The sequence below is a fragment of the Brachyistius frenatus genome, unplaced genomic scaffold, assembly GCF_029030835.1.
Source record: "Brachyistius frenatus isolate BFR_SWC_R1_liver_20210118 unplaced genomic scaffold, ASM2903083v1 Contig_291, whole genome shotgun sequence".
Lineage (NCBI taxonomy): Eukaryota > Metazoa > Chordata > Actinopteri > Embiotocidae > Brachyistius > Brachyistius frenatus.
This window is the reverse complement of record NW_027210890.1, coordinates 392,501-408,625: the sequence shown is the minus strand read 5'-3', so window position 1 is coordinate 408,625 and position 16,125 is coordinate 392,501. Positions and strand designations below refer to the sequence as shown.

The following is a 16,125-nucleotide window of genomic DNA, read 5'->3' as shown; positions in this document are numbered from 1 at the left end:
GTGTGTGTGTGTGTGTGTGTGTGTGTGTGTGTGTGTGTGTGTGTGTGTGTGTGTGTGTGTGTGTGTGTGTGTGTGTGTGTGTGTGTGTGTGTGTGTGTGTGTGTGTGTGTGTGTGTGTGTGTGTGTGTGTGTGTGTGTGTGTGTGTGTGTGTGTGTGTGTGTGTGTGTGTGTGTGTGTGTGTGTGTGTGTGTGTGTGTGTGTGTGTGTGTGTGTGTGTGTGTGTGTGTGTGTGTGTGTGTGTGTGTGTGTGTGTGTGTGTGTGTGTGTGTGTGTGTGTGTGTGTGTGTGTGTGTGTGTGTGTGTGTGTGTGTGTGTGTGTGTGTGTGTGTGTGTGTGTGTGTGTGTGTGTGTGTGTGTGTGTGTGTGTGTGTGTGTGTGTGTGTGTGTGTGTGTGTGTGTGTGTGTGTGTGTGTGTGTGTGTGTGTGTGTGTGTGTGTGTGTGTGTGTGTGTGTGTGTGTGTGTGTGTGTGTGTGTGTGTGTGTGTGTGTGTGTGTGTGTGTGTGTGTGTGTGTGTGTGTGTGTGTGTGTGTGTGTGTGTGTGTGTGTGTGTGTGTGTGTGTGTGTGTGTGTGTGTGTGTGTGTGTGTGTGTGTGTGTGTGTGTGTGTGTGTGTGTGTGTGTGTGTGTGTGTGTGTGTGTGTGTGTGTGTGTGTGTGTGTGTGTGTGTGTGTGTGTGTGTGTGTGTGTGTGTGTGTGTGTGTGTGTGTGTGTGTGTGTGTGTGTGTGTGTGTGTGTGTGTGTGTGTGTGTGTGTGTGTGTGTGTGTGTGTGTGTGTGTGTGTGTGTGTGTGTGTGTGTGTGTGTGTGTGTGTGTGTGTGTGTGTGTGTGTGTGTGTGTGTGTGTGTGTGTGTGTGTGTGTGTGTGTGTGTGTGTGTGTGTGTGTGTGTGTGTGTGTGTGTGTGTGTGTGTGTGTGTGTGTGTGTGTGTGTGTGTGTGTGTGTGTGTGTGTGTGTGTGTGTGTGTGTGTGTGTGTGTGTGTGTGTGTGTGTGTGTGTGTGTGTGTGTGTGTGTGTGTGTGTGTGTGTGTGTGTGTGTGTGTGTGTGTGTGTGTGTGTGTGTGTGTGTGTGTGTGTGTGTGTGTGAGAGCACTCACACGTTCCTGCACGGGATGGTTTTGTTGAAGCCCACCTCCTCCCCGTTGAACTTGATCTCCGTCCCGTTGGAGAGTCGACAGCTGATGTTCGGAGCTGGGAGGCACTCCACTGCATGCACGCACACACACACGCACGCACGCACGCACGCACGCGCACACACACACACACACACACACACACACACACACACACACACACACACACACACACAGAAACTGGTCACACTTCCTGCTTCTCTGTGTTTCTAAACGTCTTTTCGTTGTTTAAAGGATCGACAACCTTCATCAGGACATATTCAGAGTTATTGATCAACATCGTAAACATTAATGACGTTACTACGGAAACCTGAAACTGGAGCAGAGAAACATCAGCCGACTGTTCCTGAGCCCATGCAGTGATTTCACCTGACTGGTTTTAAAGCAGCGCCGCCTGCAGATCACAGACATCCAGTGTTGGTTTTCAGCCTCGTCGCTCGGGGAACAAACTCTTGTTGTCGTGTTGGAGAACCCTGTTGCCATGGCGACACAGTTCAGGTGGTCCAGTGAGTGTTCCCCTCAGAAGGTTCCAGTAGAACTCGGTGTCGACAATCTGACTCTGAAAACCCAGCTGGTGTCTCCTGACCTGACGTGTCTTCTTCTTCGGTCTTGGACAGTGAAGCTCCGCCCCTCTTGAAACATGATGTCATCAGAACACCTCGCCCGGCTCATCGCTTCATGCTTCAGACTTTCTGAACATTTCAAGGGTCTCTGTTGACCTTTTACAGAGTTTGGAAATCACTGCCTGGGCTCAGGAACACTCGGCATGTTGAAGATTTTATTCCCCAACATCTGCATGTCGCTCGGTTGCTTCCGGAGTGAAACACCTGTGCGGTGTTTCCGGGGCTCCGCTGGGCGGGCGGTTCTGGTGGCGGGCGGACTCACCCCAGGCCGTCGTGTCCCGGCAGTTCTCGGGCTCCTGAGTGGCCTCGTCTATCTTCGGGTCTTTGCACAGATACGTGAGCAGAGTGAAGGATTCAACGTCAGTCTGGAACCAACATCTGCCCTGGCGTCAGCAGCCAATCAGAGAAGAGGCTCAAGATGGTTCTTCTCTTTTTAACTGAATATTATTTTGAAAGTTGTCATTTTTACTCCCTAATTTGTTTTATTGTGAAAGGGGTCATGTTGTGATTTTTAAAGATTGACAAACAAATACACTTCTTATTAATTTGTATTTAAAATCGTCTATTTATGAGCTGATTGACAGGAAAAACTTAACAGGTGATTATTTTAATAACCAAATAATTTGGAATGAAAACTGTTTCCTGGATTTCATGTTTTTATTCATGAAAATTAAAGTAATTATTAGTTGTAGTTTTTTATGACATTTGATCACGTTAATTTAGGAACATCAGAAAAATAGTTTGTATCATATCAGAAACATTAAAAACGTCCTCACTGTGTGATTTATAAGGAAGTAACATGCAGATTGGATTATTACTTATTAAAGATTCTTTAAATCACAGTTCATGATTTATAAAACCTGTTTGTGTCTGTGAAGATATAATAAAGGGACATTTCACTGCGTTTTATCAGAATCTTTAAAAAAAATAGTTGTGGTCTAATGATTTAAAAAAAAAAGAAGCTATTACTCATTCTGAGTGATCAAAAATCGGATTATTTTATTCAGTGTTTGACTTTTTTTGGTCTCTATTTCTAATTCAGGGAATTCAACACCAGAAAAATCACGTTAATGAAAAACTAAAAAGAATCTATTTTAAATCAGAAACTTGTGACGTCGCAGCCCGGACATGTAACTTTAATAGTTTCACACACAGATTAAAGGTTTCATAATTCAGAAGCTGAGTTATTCATCCTGCAGTTCAATAATAATAAAACCTTAAAATTAACGTTTCACTGACATCGGTCTGACGCTAAGCTAAGCTAAGGTTAGCCCCCCACCCCCTCCGGTCCCGTTACAGCCGGTAAAACAGAGTTCCGTGAATGAACTCCGGTTTGAAGGATATTGTCCGAGTCTCAGGTTCTCGCAGATTTCCGAGTCTTCCGCCAGAACCGCCTTCAGATGGGACGAAACGCAGCAGAACAAGAGGCTCCACATCCCGCAGCGTAAACAAACCGCCATGACTGACTGCTCACGTGACAGCGGGACGCCTTCAGGGACGCTCGGGAGCGGTGGGAAGTCAGAGGTACACTTTTATCAAATAGTTTTTATCACGTCTGTGTTGGTAGATTTGTTTTAATGGTTTATTTTTCATATTAGTGTCAAATATGAGCGATACATGTCAATAATGGGCAAATCCAATAAATAAAGACAATGAATATTATTCAGCAAAGACTGATGAATCGTTTATTGGCAAATATGAACACAGCAATAAGTACATGAAGTCTATTAGGTTAGGTAGGTTAGGTAGGTTAGGTTAGGTTAGGTTAGTTAGGTTAGGTTAGGTAGGTTAGGTTAGGTTAGTTAGGTTAGGTTAGTTAGGTTAGATTAGGTAGGTTAGGTTAGTTAGGTAGGTTAGGTTAGGTTAGGTTAGTTAGGTTAGGTAGGTTAGGTTAGGTAGGTTAGGTTAGGTAGGTTAGGTTAGGTTAGTTAGGTTAGGTAGGTTAGGTTAGGTAGGTTAGGTTAGGTTAGGTAGGTTAGGTTAGTTAGGTAGGTTAGTTAGGTTAGGTTAGGTAGGTAGGTTAGGTTAGGTTAGGTTAGGTTAGGTTAGGTTAGGTTAGGTTAGGTAGTTACTTTATTAATCCCCGAGGGGACATTTTTTTCGCTACAGCAGCATACAGGAAGCAATAAGATAATAATAGAATAATAAAATAGCAGTAAAATAGCAGTAAAAAATATAAAATATAAAACGCACCGTATATACAGTATATACAGTACAGTATATATCTATATATATTATATACAAATATATACAAACTATTTTATTTATTAAAAAAAATTGGAAGATACGGAGAAATTAAACATATTTATATGAAACATAAAGTGAGCGAGTGGATGTTGAGGTGAAGTTATTTAATTGTCAAAGTTGTGAAAACTGTTTTTTATTTCTGTTTTGTTTCCTGTTGTTGTTGTTGCTGTTTACTTGTGGGTGTACTTTAACACCTGAACTGTTTCTGTGATTATTAGGAGGTCATCGATGAACCAATAATGATAATAATTCTACAAAGAATAATAACAATACATTTTCCAACATCCAGCGGGTTGTCGGTTACAAAGATGGTTCAGGGCAACTGCAAAAGTTCTCTCTCTCAATTTGAATCTTATAATTTCCGACAGCCCGCGAAGGCAGCATTAAAGCGACACTTGTGCCAAACTGGATCCAGTTCATGTGAGTTTGAAACCACTTTCAAACTGTTTTAACGGTTCGGTTTTTGCGCGGACTCGCCCCGGTAACGTCCACCGACGGTTTCTCGGTGTGAAACGGATCCAGACGGTTTTTTCCCGGTGGCTGTCGGGCGCGCGGAGTTAGCCTGCTGGCGGCTAGCGGCGTGTTAGCGGGGCGGAGGTGGAGGGTGGAGGGTGGAGGAGCTGCCGGAGGAAAACTCCTCTCCTGTCGTCCAGGTGAAGGTGACCTGAGAGACACGCGGAGGAGTCGCTCCGGGGGGTCGTCCAGGTGTGTGTTCGGGAGTGTCAGCCGGTTAAAGTGTGTTTTTCTGTGTAGAAGTTTGATGCACCTGCCGGACTCGAACCTGCGGACGGTTCAGTTTAACTCTTTGTCACATTTCCTTCTGAACTCAGTCTAATAAAAACAAAGACAAATCGCAGGTTAGCGGAGTTTTTACTTATAAAAGTTATTATTTCCCTTCGCCCCGCCCTCTGAGCAGCCTGGTTTCACTTCCTGGTTCGTCAGGTGAGCGCACAGGTGAGCTGCAGTCACAGAGTGCACGTTCCTGTTGTTGTTTGGTAGGAATGCGCTGCGGCTGGTTTGTTTCCTGCTCATAAAGTCGCTCTGTCCTGCCTGGTTCGGGTCGGCTCGGCTCGGCTGTGCCTCGGTCCCCAGACACCTGCAGAGCAGCTCACCTGTCTCACCTGGCCAGAAGGAAGTGTCTGAAACCAGCGGCGTGCACGCGAGTAGGTCAAAGTAGAGGATTCATGTCTTATTACTCCGTAATGAAACTTGTTGAAGTAAAAGTTTGTATTGGAATCATGTACGGTGGCCCGGAGAGATCAGTCAACACGGGTCGACGCGACGCGGGTCGACACGGGTCAACTAAACACGGGTCGACTAGACACGGGTCGACACGGGTCAACTAAACACGGGTCAACACGACACGGGTCAACTAGACACAGGTCGACACGACACGGGTCGACTAGACACGGGTCGACACGACACGGGTCAACTAAACACGGGTCGACACGGGTCAACTAAACACGGGTCAACGCGACACGGGTCAACTAGACACGGGTCGACACGGGTCAACTAAACACGGGTCAACACGACACGGGTCAACTAGACACAGGTCGACACGACACGGGTCAACTAAACACGGGTCGACACGGGTCAACTAAACACGGGTCAACGCGACACGGGTCAACTAGACACGGGTCGACACGGGTCAACTAAACACGGGTCAACACGACACGGGTCAACTAAACACGGGTCGACACGGGTCAACTAAACACGGGTCAACGCGACACGGGTCAACTAGACACGGGTCGACACGGGTCAACTAAACACGGGTCAACACGACACGGGTCAACTAAACACGGGTCGACACGGGTCAACTAAACACGGGTCAACTAAACACGGGTCAACTAAACAGCATCAACAAAGGTGATGAGCAGACTTGTTGCCATGGTATCCGGTGAAGTCAGGCGTGATCGTGTGGTTCGGCTACATACTTGGACCTGGAGCTTTAGTACTTTTTCTGTTATCAGTATTCGTGTTTTCTAATTTAATGGTTTCAGTATTTGTTTGTATTTTAAGTTTTTGTGGTTTTGTAAATTTTTTTGTTTTCAAAATTCGTGTTTTTGGTATCTGTTCGTGTTTACGACATTCTTGTTCATGTATTAATCTTCAATTTGTCAGAAAAGAAAAGTGAACCAATTATTATTATTTATTTTTTTAATGAAATTCAGGATGATTTGAATAAAATCTTAATTTTAAATCAGGGTTTCGGTTAAACTAAATAGCTGATAAATAAAAATACTTTTATCAGTTTATCCAAAGATTCATGATGTCACAGCGTGTTTGATTTATGTCCCTCCATGAATTCAGAGTAAAGTGTGTTGTGTGCTGTGACGGACAGGTGGGCGGAGACTAAGAGGTGTGGGCGGAGACTAAGAGGTGTGAGCAGGTGGAGGTTCCACTGCTCCTTACTGTTATTTTATATTCGTGTTGTGTTTGAGGACCTCACGTCGACGTGTTCTTCTCTTCAGGTCGATCCAGAGCAGCGAGCAGGACGACCATGTTTGAAAACCTCCCGACAGGTAAATGTAACCAGCTGTTTGTCTCCCAGGGCAACGCTCAGCTAATAATTAACTACTGGTCAAACAACTAAACTCAAGTGCTCAACCAGACCTGCAGGAAGTGAGCAGAATAAACAGACCGGTAGAATTAAACTAATGAAAACCAGTCAGCTGATGCAGGTGAAGTGGAATTAAAACAGTCGGATTAAAGGAGCGTTACGATGTAAAAAGATGAAACATGAGATCAATAGAAGAAAAAGACCAAAAAAAAGATGAAGAGCAGATTTAAGGAGCTGAAAGCAGATGATTATTGTGTCCAACACCAACATTAGGAATAAAAAAGATCCCCATATCCATATAAATGTGTGATTAAACACTTGTAATGGAAGTTTATGGTCCAAAAACTGTTTTTTAATTGTTTTTTTTTATTGATTTTATCAAAAATATTTAAGTTTGCATTTCTTAAAAATTTGGATGTAATTTGTGGAGTTTTGATATTTTTGTGTTGAGACTGTGAAAATAATCCTGAAGAAATATTCTACTTATAATCAGTTTTTCTTTCAGTTTTGAGCTCGGTGATAAAAAAAGAGTCTAAAGTGACGTATGTTTCCAGAACAGACAGTCTGTGACTGAAATATAGAAACCAAGAACACATCTGCTTTCAAAATAAGAGCTTTAGACTGGGATATAGAAACTAAGAACACGGATTTCAAAATAAGAGCTTTGCATGCTTTTTAAATCTCATTCATTCACCACTAAAACAAAGTTCAGTCTCTTCCAGCTGGAAGTTTGTAGAAAACTCATTGAACATGTTCCTCATTCATCAGAAGACTACATTACCCACAAACCCCATCACTTCCTGTTGTTGCTGTTGGCTAGCAGCAGTTTGTTTTGATGGTGAGAGGAGAGGGGGCGGAGCCTAGTGATTGGAAATGAACACTTATTTTAGTTCAAAAAGAGTTTTATTTTAAAAGGTGACTTTATGAGGAGGGTGAAATTTCACCGGAGTTTTTAAGGAAAAATTGCAGGAATTTTGCAGATATTATGGAGATGATTTGAATTTATGTTAATTATTCAGTTACTGAATTAAAACTGAATTATAAATAAATACAGATAAATATAACGATAATATAGAAATTTATAAATTTAGGTTTAAAAAACAAAAACACTAGAACAATTTCTAGTTTACTCCAAACATCCAACTGCAAAATTTTCTGTTAAAAAAAAGTTTTCATGTGGGACAACAAACATGCTGATGACTCTGAGAGGTGTTGAATGAGTCGGGCTGCAGGTAAAACTCTCCCTGTGTGTGTCCGTGTCCTCAGTGTCGGTGTCGGAGCGTCAGCAGGTGCTCGGAGCTCTGGAGCGGCTGCAGGCCCGGCTGGTTCAGAGGGAGGAGTGGACGCACAGCGACACCCTGGGCAACCTGAGGGAGGCGCTGCAGAGCCCGCTGCTCAACCACATCCTGACGCTACAGACCTCCATCAAGCAGCTGCGCAGCCAGGTGAGTCATTACATTACATTTAGCTGACGCCTTTATCCAAAGCGACTTACAACATACCGATGGTTCACCATCGGGAGCAACTTAGGGTTCAGTGTCTTGCTCAAGGACACTTAGGCATGTGGACAGGAGGAGCTGGGGAGGTCCATGTTTTTTTGGATGTTGGGAGGAAGCCGGAGAGAATCCACGCAAGCACAGGGAGAACATGCAAACTCCGCACAGAAAGGCCCAGGACCGGATTCGAACCCGGAACCTTTTTGTTGGGAGGTGACAATGCTAACCACTGCACCACTGAGTCACACAACCTGTGGTTCTGTAAAAGTTTTAAATTCACTCTGAAATATTTTTGAAGTCTGGAGCTTCACAGACACTCTGATTGGCTGATTGGCTGTCAACCAGCCCCGCCCCCCAAACATACTGAAGTTGTCATCATTAATAGCAGTTTCTTATATTTCCTATTGACCTATATTATAGTGAATAAAAGACTTTGTTAGAGTCCTAATATGTAATGAAAGATGAATTATTTCCAGAAGGACCAGAACATTTACTGACTTCTTATTTCAGGAGAGAACTGGATGCTTTTTCAATGGAAGTCTATGCAGACAGCCCCTAGTGGTCCTCAGTGGTACTACATGTTGGATGATGTCGTCTAATGGCTCCTCCTTCTGCAGGATGGGGGGACTGGAGGAGGGTGGGGGGCTGAAGGAGGAGGAGGAGGGTGGAGGCTGGAGGAGGAGGGGGGGTCTCCTCTGCAGCTCCATCAGTATTCAGCCGGTGCTCCTCCTGACGTCGAGCCTTTACAATAAACAATCTGCAGCCAAATTAAGATAATGGCAATAACGGACGGCGGCTTCATATTCTAAGTGCTGCGAAGGTCACAGCGAGTCTATGAATGCGTCGCCGGGTGGCTGCATGAAGCCGGGACTCTTTCTTTATTTATTTTCCGCCCCCTCCTCCCCCGGCGCTCTGCGGATCTATCAAGCTTTAATATCTGGTGTCTCGGTTTGAGTAACGGCCTTGTCGGGGCATATTGATGAAATGGCTCGGGATCCTGCTCCGTCAGCTCGGCCTAAATAAGCCGCAGACTGATAAGTTTCCACAATGTGAGTGTAAAGGTCATTAATACATTACCTGTTCACAGAGAGCTGCACAGGAATCTATTGATTTCTCTCCTCTCCTCTCCTCCCCACTCACTCACTCACCCCCCCCCCCCCCACACACACACACACACACTTACCCCCCTGCCCCCCGGCCTGGCGGCTTCATTTTTTCTCCTCCATGTCTTTTTTTTTTTTCTGTCCACTGTGTCCTTGCATAAAAGGGCGCCTCCCCTTTCCGTCTGTCCCTCCATCTCTTCATCAGCTGTTGCTGTTTGGAGGGAAAACCTGAAGCTCCAAAAGTATGTGGACTGTCTGGGATCACAGATGGGACATTTCTCTGAGGTTTTTATTTCAGATGGTCTGTGAACTCTCTGACGGACCAAAGGTTTCATAAAGAAACAGTCTGAAGCAGCTAAACGGCACACGAAGTACAGTCCTGAAACCAGTTTGAAACCAAAACCAGTTTTAAAACTGGTTTGAAACCAGTTTAAAACCTGTTAAGCAAAATATGTATCACTTGCTATCTGACAAACTCCTTCACCTCTCTCCCCCCTCTCCCTCCTCCTCCAGTTGAGCAGTTTTCCTCCTGACGCCTGCCATGACTTCAGTTTCTCTAAAAAAGGTCAGCTGATTTTGGGCTCTGTTGATCCAGCCAGTGTTTTGGCTCCGCCCACTCTGTCCGCCTCCTCCTTCATCCTGACCAATGGCTCGTCTCTGCCTGTCCATCAGACTCCGCCCTCGTCTGACCTCCTCCAGAGGTGGATCCTCGCTGCCGCCAAGGTGGGCGGAGCCACGATGCCCACACAGAAACTTGCATGTCAAAGGAGCGCAATAACAAATCCAGAAGCTGACTGTGTTTGTGTACTTGTGTGTGTGTGTGTGTGTGTGTGTGTGTGTGTGTGTGTGTGTGTGTGTGTGTGTGTGTGTGTGTGTGTGTGTGCTTGTGTGTTTGTGTGTGTGTGTGTGTGTGTGTGTGTGTGTGTGTGTGCTTGTGTGTTTGTGTTTGTGTGTGTGTGTGTGTGTGTGCGTGCGTGTGTGTGCGCGTGTGTGTGTTTCCAGGGACGCCCCACGGAGTCGGTCCAACTGACCCGGCCTCAGTCTGGCGGTCTGGGCTTCAGCGTGGTCGGTCTGAGTCCCGCAGGAAGCAGCCGTCAGGGTGTCTTCATCAAACACGTCCAGCCTGGAGGTGTCGCTCACAGGTTGTTTCCTGCAGTCAGTGAATGCAGCACATCAGCACACAAACAGCTGTTGATGTTTGAAAAGATAAACTATTACTAAAAAATATTTGACTGAAGTTGGACTCTCGTTGGTCTCTGCAGGGACGGGCGTCTCTGGGAGCGGGACCACATCCTGGTGATCAACGGCTGTCCTCTGGAGCCGGGGATCAGCCAGCAGGAGGCGCTTTCGCTCCTGCAGCACCCCGGGGAGACTGTGGAGCTGTTGGTGGCCCGGGACCGCCCACCTGACCCACAGGCCACGCCCACCAGCACGGTAGGAACACGACCTCTCTGTCCTCATGTTTTAGATATTTAGGGGAGGTAAAGGTCAAAGTTCAGAGTCACCGTGACTTCACATCCTCTCATCTAAAACGCATCGAGAACGCCTCAAAGGAGAAAAAACAACATTCGCTTGGTACCAACGATGACCTGTGAAGAGTTTTTTGGGTGTTTATGGGTCAAAGGTCGCCGTTGACTCACATTAACCCACGCCTGTGAATGCCTTTATATTTTGGAGGTCAAAGGTCACCGCGAGTTCAATCTTCTTTGAATCTATTTTTCTATAGATGTTACAGAGGTGCATCACCTCTAACATCCTACATCAGGAGACACGAGGACATAAAACCTGGAAACATCGTTCTAAAGGTGTAAAATCTTTTACTGTGTTAAAGATTCACTTCTTTTATTAAAGAGCCCAAAACTCCAGATGGACCCGACCGATGTCCGACACTAAAAAAATGTTAGTGTCAGAAAATAAAGTCGTGAACTCAGGAGTTTTACCCTGAAATTATTTCAGGTGGAATAAATTTGATGTTCAGCTTTTAAATCCTTCGGAAGCTAAAAGTGTCACGTCAGCGTTTCTCAGGAGTTCGAAAGTTTCTTAAGTTTTTAAAGCGTTTTTTAAGGCCAGATCAGAACCAGCTCCAGGTCCAGAACATCAGCTGTATACTCACACACGCAGCAGCTTGGCCGTCACTCAAAACAAGCAGTGCTGAGAGGGCGTCAATCATAACTGGGGGTCACTTTGGGACCCCGCCTCCGGATCAGAGTGAGACCTGCCGTTCATGACGAGCTGTAAGTCTGCTGACTTTGACTCGGATGATTTTTTTATGACCTCAACGCCTACGATAGGAAATCAAGTTAGTGCTGCGCTCACCGCCACGCTCCTGACAATATGTATTTAAGTTGGAGAGTAGGCGCGATCAATGAATGTCGACATGCCGGGAGGGGGGGGGGGGGGTGACATCATCCTTAAGCTCAATCCACAGTCTGAGCTCTGAGCTGTGGTGAAAGGTCAGAGGTCGTAGAGGTGAGGCGTGTTGCTTAATCGAGTTTAATTGATCCTTAAATGCCTCCAAAGTGTTTTTGTCAGATTTCAGTCAAAACAGCTTCCTGCAAGAGTTTCACAATAAAAGCCTTGTTAAGAAATTAAGGGTTTCTGTCTACTGCTGCAAAGTGCAAGAGGGTTTTTACTTTAAAATACAGGAAGTGTTTAGTCTGTATTTACCAAGTATCAACCATCAGTGATGTCATCAACCATCAGTGATGTCATCGACCATCAGTGATGTCATCGTTGGTTTGTGAACGTTATGAATCCTCCAGTTCAGATTCTGTCCGTCACCATCTTTGCTAGTTTGGAGCAGGAAGTGACCATATTTGGACGAGCTGGGGGAGGAGCCAGCGGTGGATCTGACCGATCTGATCGGAAACCTGACGATACTACGTCCCGCCCACCGATAGCTGTAACCTGACTGTGTAATACACGAACTTTAACAGGGCAAACAGGAGCGGATCAAAACCAGGCTTTGAGTTGATCAGTACAAACCTACAGGTGTCCTACTTCCTGTTTTACCACAGCGTGACGGTTAGCAGCTGGATGGACAGTTTGACGGACAGCCGTCCTCCCTGAGAGCCGACAGAAAAGCTTGACTTGATGTTTTGAGTCCACTTCCTGTGAGAGGAGTCAGGTTTAAAGGCCCCTTCAGGTTCCTTTAACTGCACAATCTGTTATCTTTTATCTCCGTCGTCCTGCTTTTCATCAGTTTTAGGACGGACATAAATTAGCCGCTCGCTCCGGAGCAGTTCTCCGTCACGCCGGCTAATCGATGGCGGGATAATATTCAGCGAATAGACAGCGGCTGTAAAATCGCGAGTCGACTCGCTGATTTACGGCTGTCTTTATGGAGTTCTCCGTTGGCACCGGACGGATTCCGGCAGAACCGAGGTCCAACGCAACGCATCAGCTGTGACGGCGGGTCGGAGACACCTGCAGCCCGGCGGCGCCGGCTGCTAACGGACAGCCGGCCGGGCCGCGGGAACGGCAGTAAAAACCCTCCAGACTGGTGTTTTTATGCCCGCGGCTCCATTAAACACGACCTCAATAGGAGCGGGACATGAATAAAACAAAGCAGGACCGGAGGCCCAGTATGCAGGACGTGGCCCCGGGCCAGCAGCAGGAGGAGGAGGCTACCAAACAAGAGGGACAGTGTAATTCTGTGTGATAATGACCCGACAATAGAGCGGGGCAGAATCATTACGGCGCCGGCTAACCTGTGATCCGCCGCTCACATTAACAGTCCGGTCCCGCTCCGCGCCGACACCACCTCGTTTGTCTTGAGGAAATCTTTCCTGGTTATTTAAATGTCAAAGTTCTCTCACATTTTCATGTCCTCGTGTGCTCTGTCCAATAACTCAGGTGTTCACGGCGCCGGGCCGAGATTCTGACACCCAAAGTAAAGAGTTTAATAGTTTTTATTTATCAGTGAACATCCTCCAGTGCAGCGGAGAGGAAACGCTTCACACCGAACCACCGTGTCAGATGTGGGAGGAGCCTCAGGACACGGGCCAGACCGCCACCAGAATCTGAGCCAACCCAAAGACGTGGATCAAACAGAACCGTGGTTCGGTTCCTTCGATTCAGACCTTCAGACAACAGGAGGAAAAGAACAGAAGAGAAGTAGTTCAGTTCAACACAGAAAGCTGAAACTTGTAACTTATTGTTCTGATATCACTTTCCTCTGAGGAAACAATTATATACAATAAAGGCAAGGCTGTCAACAAACCAATCAACATCAAGGACACAACGAGGGCGAAGACAGGACGTAGTGGATGATCGGAGGATCCTCATCAGGACAGATCGCCGCTCCTTCGTTCCTTCAGCTGGTTTTTACACGACGCTGCTTAAACCGCGTCGACCTCAGAGAGTAACAACTGGATCGAGTCTCTACAGGACTCGTTAGACGATCCGATGGTGTTAATGCTGCTTTTAACAGACAAACAAACATTCCTCTGATCCTGAAGTCGAAAGTACGAATTCGTCGTTTCTTCTTCGGAAAAACTAAAACTTGACGACTTGATAAAAAGTGCAAAGCAAAATAACAAATTCTTTCCACAATAGAGAAACTTTGAACGTCCCATTGTCGGTGGGCCCAGCAGGGTGTTGAGCGCCCCCTGCTGGTGTTCAGTAGATGTGTGTGTGCTGCAGGACCAGTGGGGCCACCTGGAGGAAATCCAGCTGCTGAATGATGGATCCGGTCTGGGCTTCGGCATCGTGGGCGGGAAGACAAGCGGCGTGGTCGTCAGGACGCTTGTCCCCGACAGCGTTGCCCACAAGGTGAGTTTTAACCTCCTGAAGGTTCTGCTGCAGCTGGACAGGTGAGGTTCTGGTTCTGGACAAACTAAACACTTTCAGAGCCGCCGTCAGCTGCAGGAAGTTCCATTTCTATAGCAACGATTATCAGTAAAACGAAGGGTTGGAGTTCCTCAAGGGTTGATCCTGGGTCCTCTGTTATTACCGGTTCTACAAATTATTCACTCTGTCACATGGATGATGAACATTGAGGGAATATTGTTATAAGCAACATCTGTCCTGGAAACCTGCTGCTGCGGTTCAATGCTGACAGACTTATCTGGAGTTTATTATCAAGTCATTAATCAACGTATCATCTGCATATAAACGGATATTTACTTTAATTAATGTAGGATTCATGTCACCAAGCTGGAGTCTGTTTAGTTCTGAAGATCAGAGGTCCTGATCGGGAGCCTTGTGGTGCACTAGCATTTAAATTAATGCAAGAAAGCTTCACAGACCTGAACATGAAGAAAGATCAAGTTTCATGTTGTTCTGCTTTTAAATGTTGTCGTTAAAAACCTTGAGGATGAAGATGAGTGATGAAGGTCGGAGGCTGGTTGTTGATTTCATCTGTGGCTGATTCAGTCTAACAGCCTTTTAATATCAGAACTCCACTCCAAACCTTCATCACCTCACCGTCCGGAAAACAGAGTGCACACGAGCAAGGCACCGAACCCTCGGAGGACCTGCCGGGAAGAAACCCGTTAATAGTCGTTAAATCAGAGCAGACAGCAGAACGGAGGGAGGAATTATCGGTAAGTGGATTAATTAGAGACATTAGAGTAATTGGAGAAGATGAATTCCTCAAAGAAAAACTCAAAGCTGGAGTCTTTAAAGACTTAACGAGCCTTTTAATCCTCAACTGCTCGTTACTTCCTGTTTCTGTTTCTTTTCCTTCGTCAGAACGAGCCGACAACATCGAACACGCTTCATATAACAACACGGATTAATTTCTGATATGTTAAAACTACTGATACTGCTCCTGTTTATAATCTTATAAATGATCAGAGGGTGAAAATACTCGATCAAGTAAAAATGATGTAAAAGTATCAAGTTATTTTAACTTGTAATAATACGTCATCATTTATTTGAAAATATACAAATACAAGTGAAACGGTCTGAAAATATGATGTTCGGTTTGCAGTGTTTTCACTGATTGGCTTCTCTCCTCCAATCAGGACGGCCGCCTCCGCACAGGTGACCACATCCTCCGCATCGGGGCCACGCCCACCAGCGGCCTCACCAGCGACCAGGTGGTCAAGGTGCTGCAGGGGTGTGGGAGTTACGTGACCATGCTGATCGCCAGGGACCCCCGAGGTCAGAGTTCGACGGCGCCGGCTCCCCCGCCACCGCCCCCTGACTCCGCCCCCGTCTCCTCTTTACCGCCTCGACTTCCGGAGCTGGCGCCACAACGAAGGGTCAGCAACACGGTGAGCAGGCAGTCGTCACGACAATGTCAGAGTGACGGACAGTTCGTCAGGAGTGTCGACATCTCAGACTGTTTCTAAAAGTGTTCATAGCTTCAGGTCTGTAAAATGGTTCTGATCCAGAAGTGTCTTCAGCTGCAATACCAGCGAGTGCCACTAGAGGTCGGCTCCAAAAAGCCTCCGGCTCCATAGACTCCCATTCAACTTCTCTCATCAAATCCAAAGTGAATCAAATGTGTCCATCAGTTATCTCGGTGTTGTTAGCTAAAGTCACTCCTTCTTCTTAGTTTTCTGGAGGTCCATCTGAAAATAATCCCTCATTCATTAGAAAAGAAGATTCAAGAAGACCTGTTTTTGGGGGTTCAGACGTGTTTCAGACGTGTTTCTGTGTTTCCAGCCCAACCTGGAGGGATACGAGATCCATGAGGTTCCTCTGACCAAGAAGGACGGCCAGAGTCTCGGCATCTCCATCATCGGCTACAACTCTCTGACCAGCCACGGTGAGCCTGTCCTGATTATTGATTTTTGATCTGTTAACATTAAAATAACATGAAGATGCAGCTCAGTATTGATTACTTTACATTTCTGCTGCTTATTTTAACATGTAAAAACATTATGTATCTGTTGATGGTGTTTTGTTATAGATCTGACGTTATAGATCAGGAAGGTAGAAGTGAGGAAGCTGCAGCGGCTTCATCGTCGCAGCGCTGCAGCAGCTTTTCTGCTCTGCAGCGCTGCTTTTAACTGC

At 46.0% G+C, this 16,125-nt stretch overlaps 2 protein-coding genes across 5 annotated transcripts in view; one reads left to right on the top strand and one right to left on the bottom strand.

Moving 5' to 3' along the window:
* Nucleotides 1-1,058: 1,058 nt before the first annotated feature.
* On the bottom strand, nucleotides 1,059-3,217 carry LOC138635084 (TM2 domain-containing protein 1-like). Its single transcript, XM_069722397.1, has 3 exons — nucleotides 3,098-3,217; nucleotides 2,016-2,089; nucleotides 1,059-1,203 (listed from the first exon to the last, which is right to left on the bottom strand). Exons 1-3 carry the CDS (start codon nucleotides 3,211-3,213, stop codon nucleotides 1,091-1,093), a joined length of 303 nt encoding a protein of 100 aa, XP_069578498.1. The 5' UTR covers nucleotides 3,214-3,217; the 3' UTR covers nucleotides 1,059-1,090.
* Nucleotides 3,218-4,378: 1,161 nt separating this feature from the next.
* The window catches only part of patj (PATJ crumbs cell polarity complex component), a 58,737-nt gene continuing 46,990 nt past the window's right edge, over nucleotides 4,379-16,125 (top strand). For all 4 annotated transcript variants that reach the window (XM_069722411.1, XM_069722410.1, XM_069722409.1 and 1 more), the window contains exons 1-9: nucleotides 4,379-4,420; nucleotides 6,472-6,522; nucleotides 7,827-8,005; nucleotides 9,673-9,882; nucleotides 10,162-10,301; nucleotides 10,422-10,593; nucleotides 13,804-13,932; nucleotides 15,129-15,380; nucleotides 15,775-15,877. In XM_069722411.1, the coding sequence (XP_069578512.1) occupies nucleotides 6,501-6,522; nucleotides 7,827-8,005; nucleotides 9,673-9,882; nucleotides 10,162-10,301; nucleotides 10,422-10,593; nucleotides 13,804-13,932; nucleotides 15,129-15,380; nucleotides 15,775-15,877 (1,207 nt within the window). In that variant the 5' untranslated portion in view covers nucleotides 4,379-4,420; nucleotides 6,472-6,500. The remainder of the gene's footprint in view (nucleotides 4,421-6,471; nucleotides 6,523-7,826; nucleotides 8,006-9,672; nucleotides 9,883-10,161; nucleotides 10,302-10,421; nucleotides 10,594-13,803; nucleotides 13,933-15,128; nucleotides 15,381-15,774; nucleotides 15,878-16,125) is intronic.

Excerpts from the sequence above, each read along its gene's own strand:
- LOC138635084 (XM_069722397.1), bottom strand. The coding sequence starts at position 3,213 with ATGGCGGTTTGTTTACGCTGCGGGATGTGGAGCCTCTTGTTCTGCTGC. Across the intron at positions 2,090-3,097 it reads GAGAACCTGAGACTCGGACA|GTATCTGTGCAAAGACCCGA; the intron begins ATATCCTTCAAA and ends CACTCTGCTCAC. Across the intron at positions 1,204-2,015 it reads CCGGGACACGACGGCCTGGG|TGGAGTGCCTCCCAGCTCCG; the intron begins GTGAGTCCGCCC and ends GCGTGCATGCAG.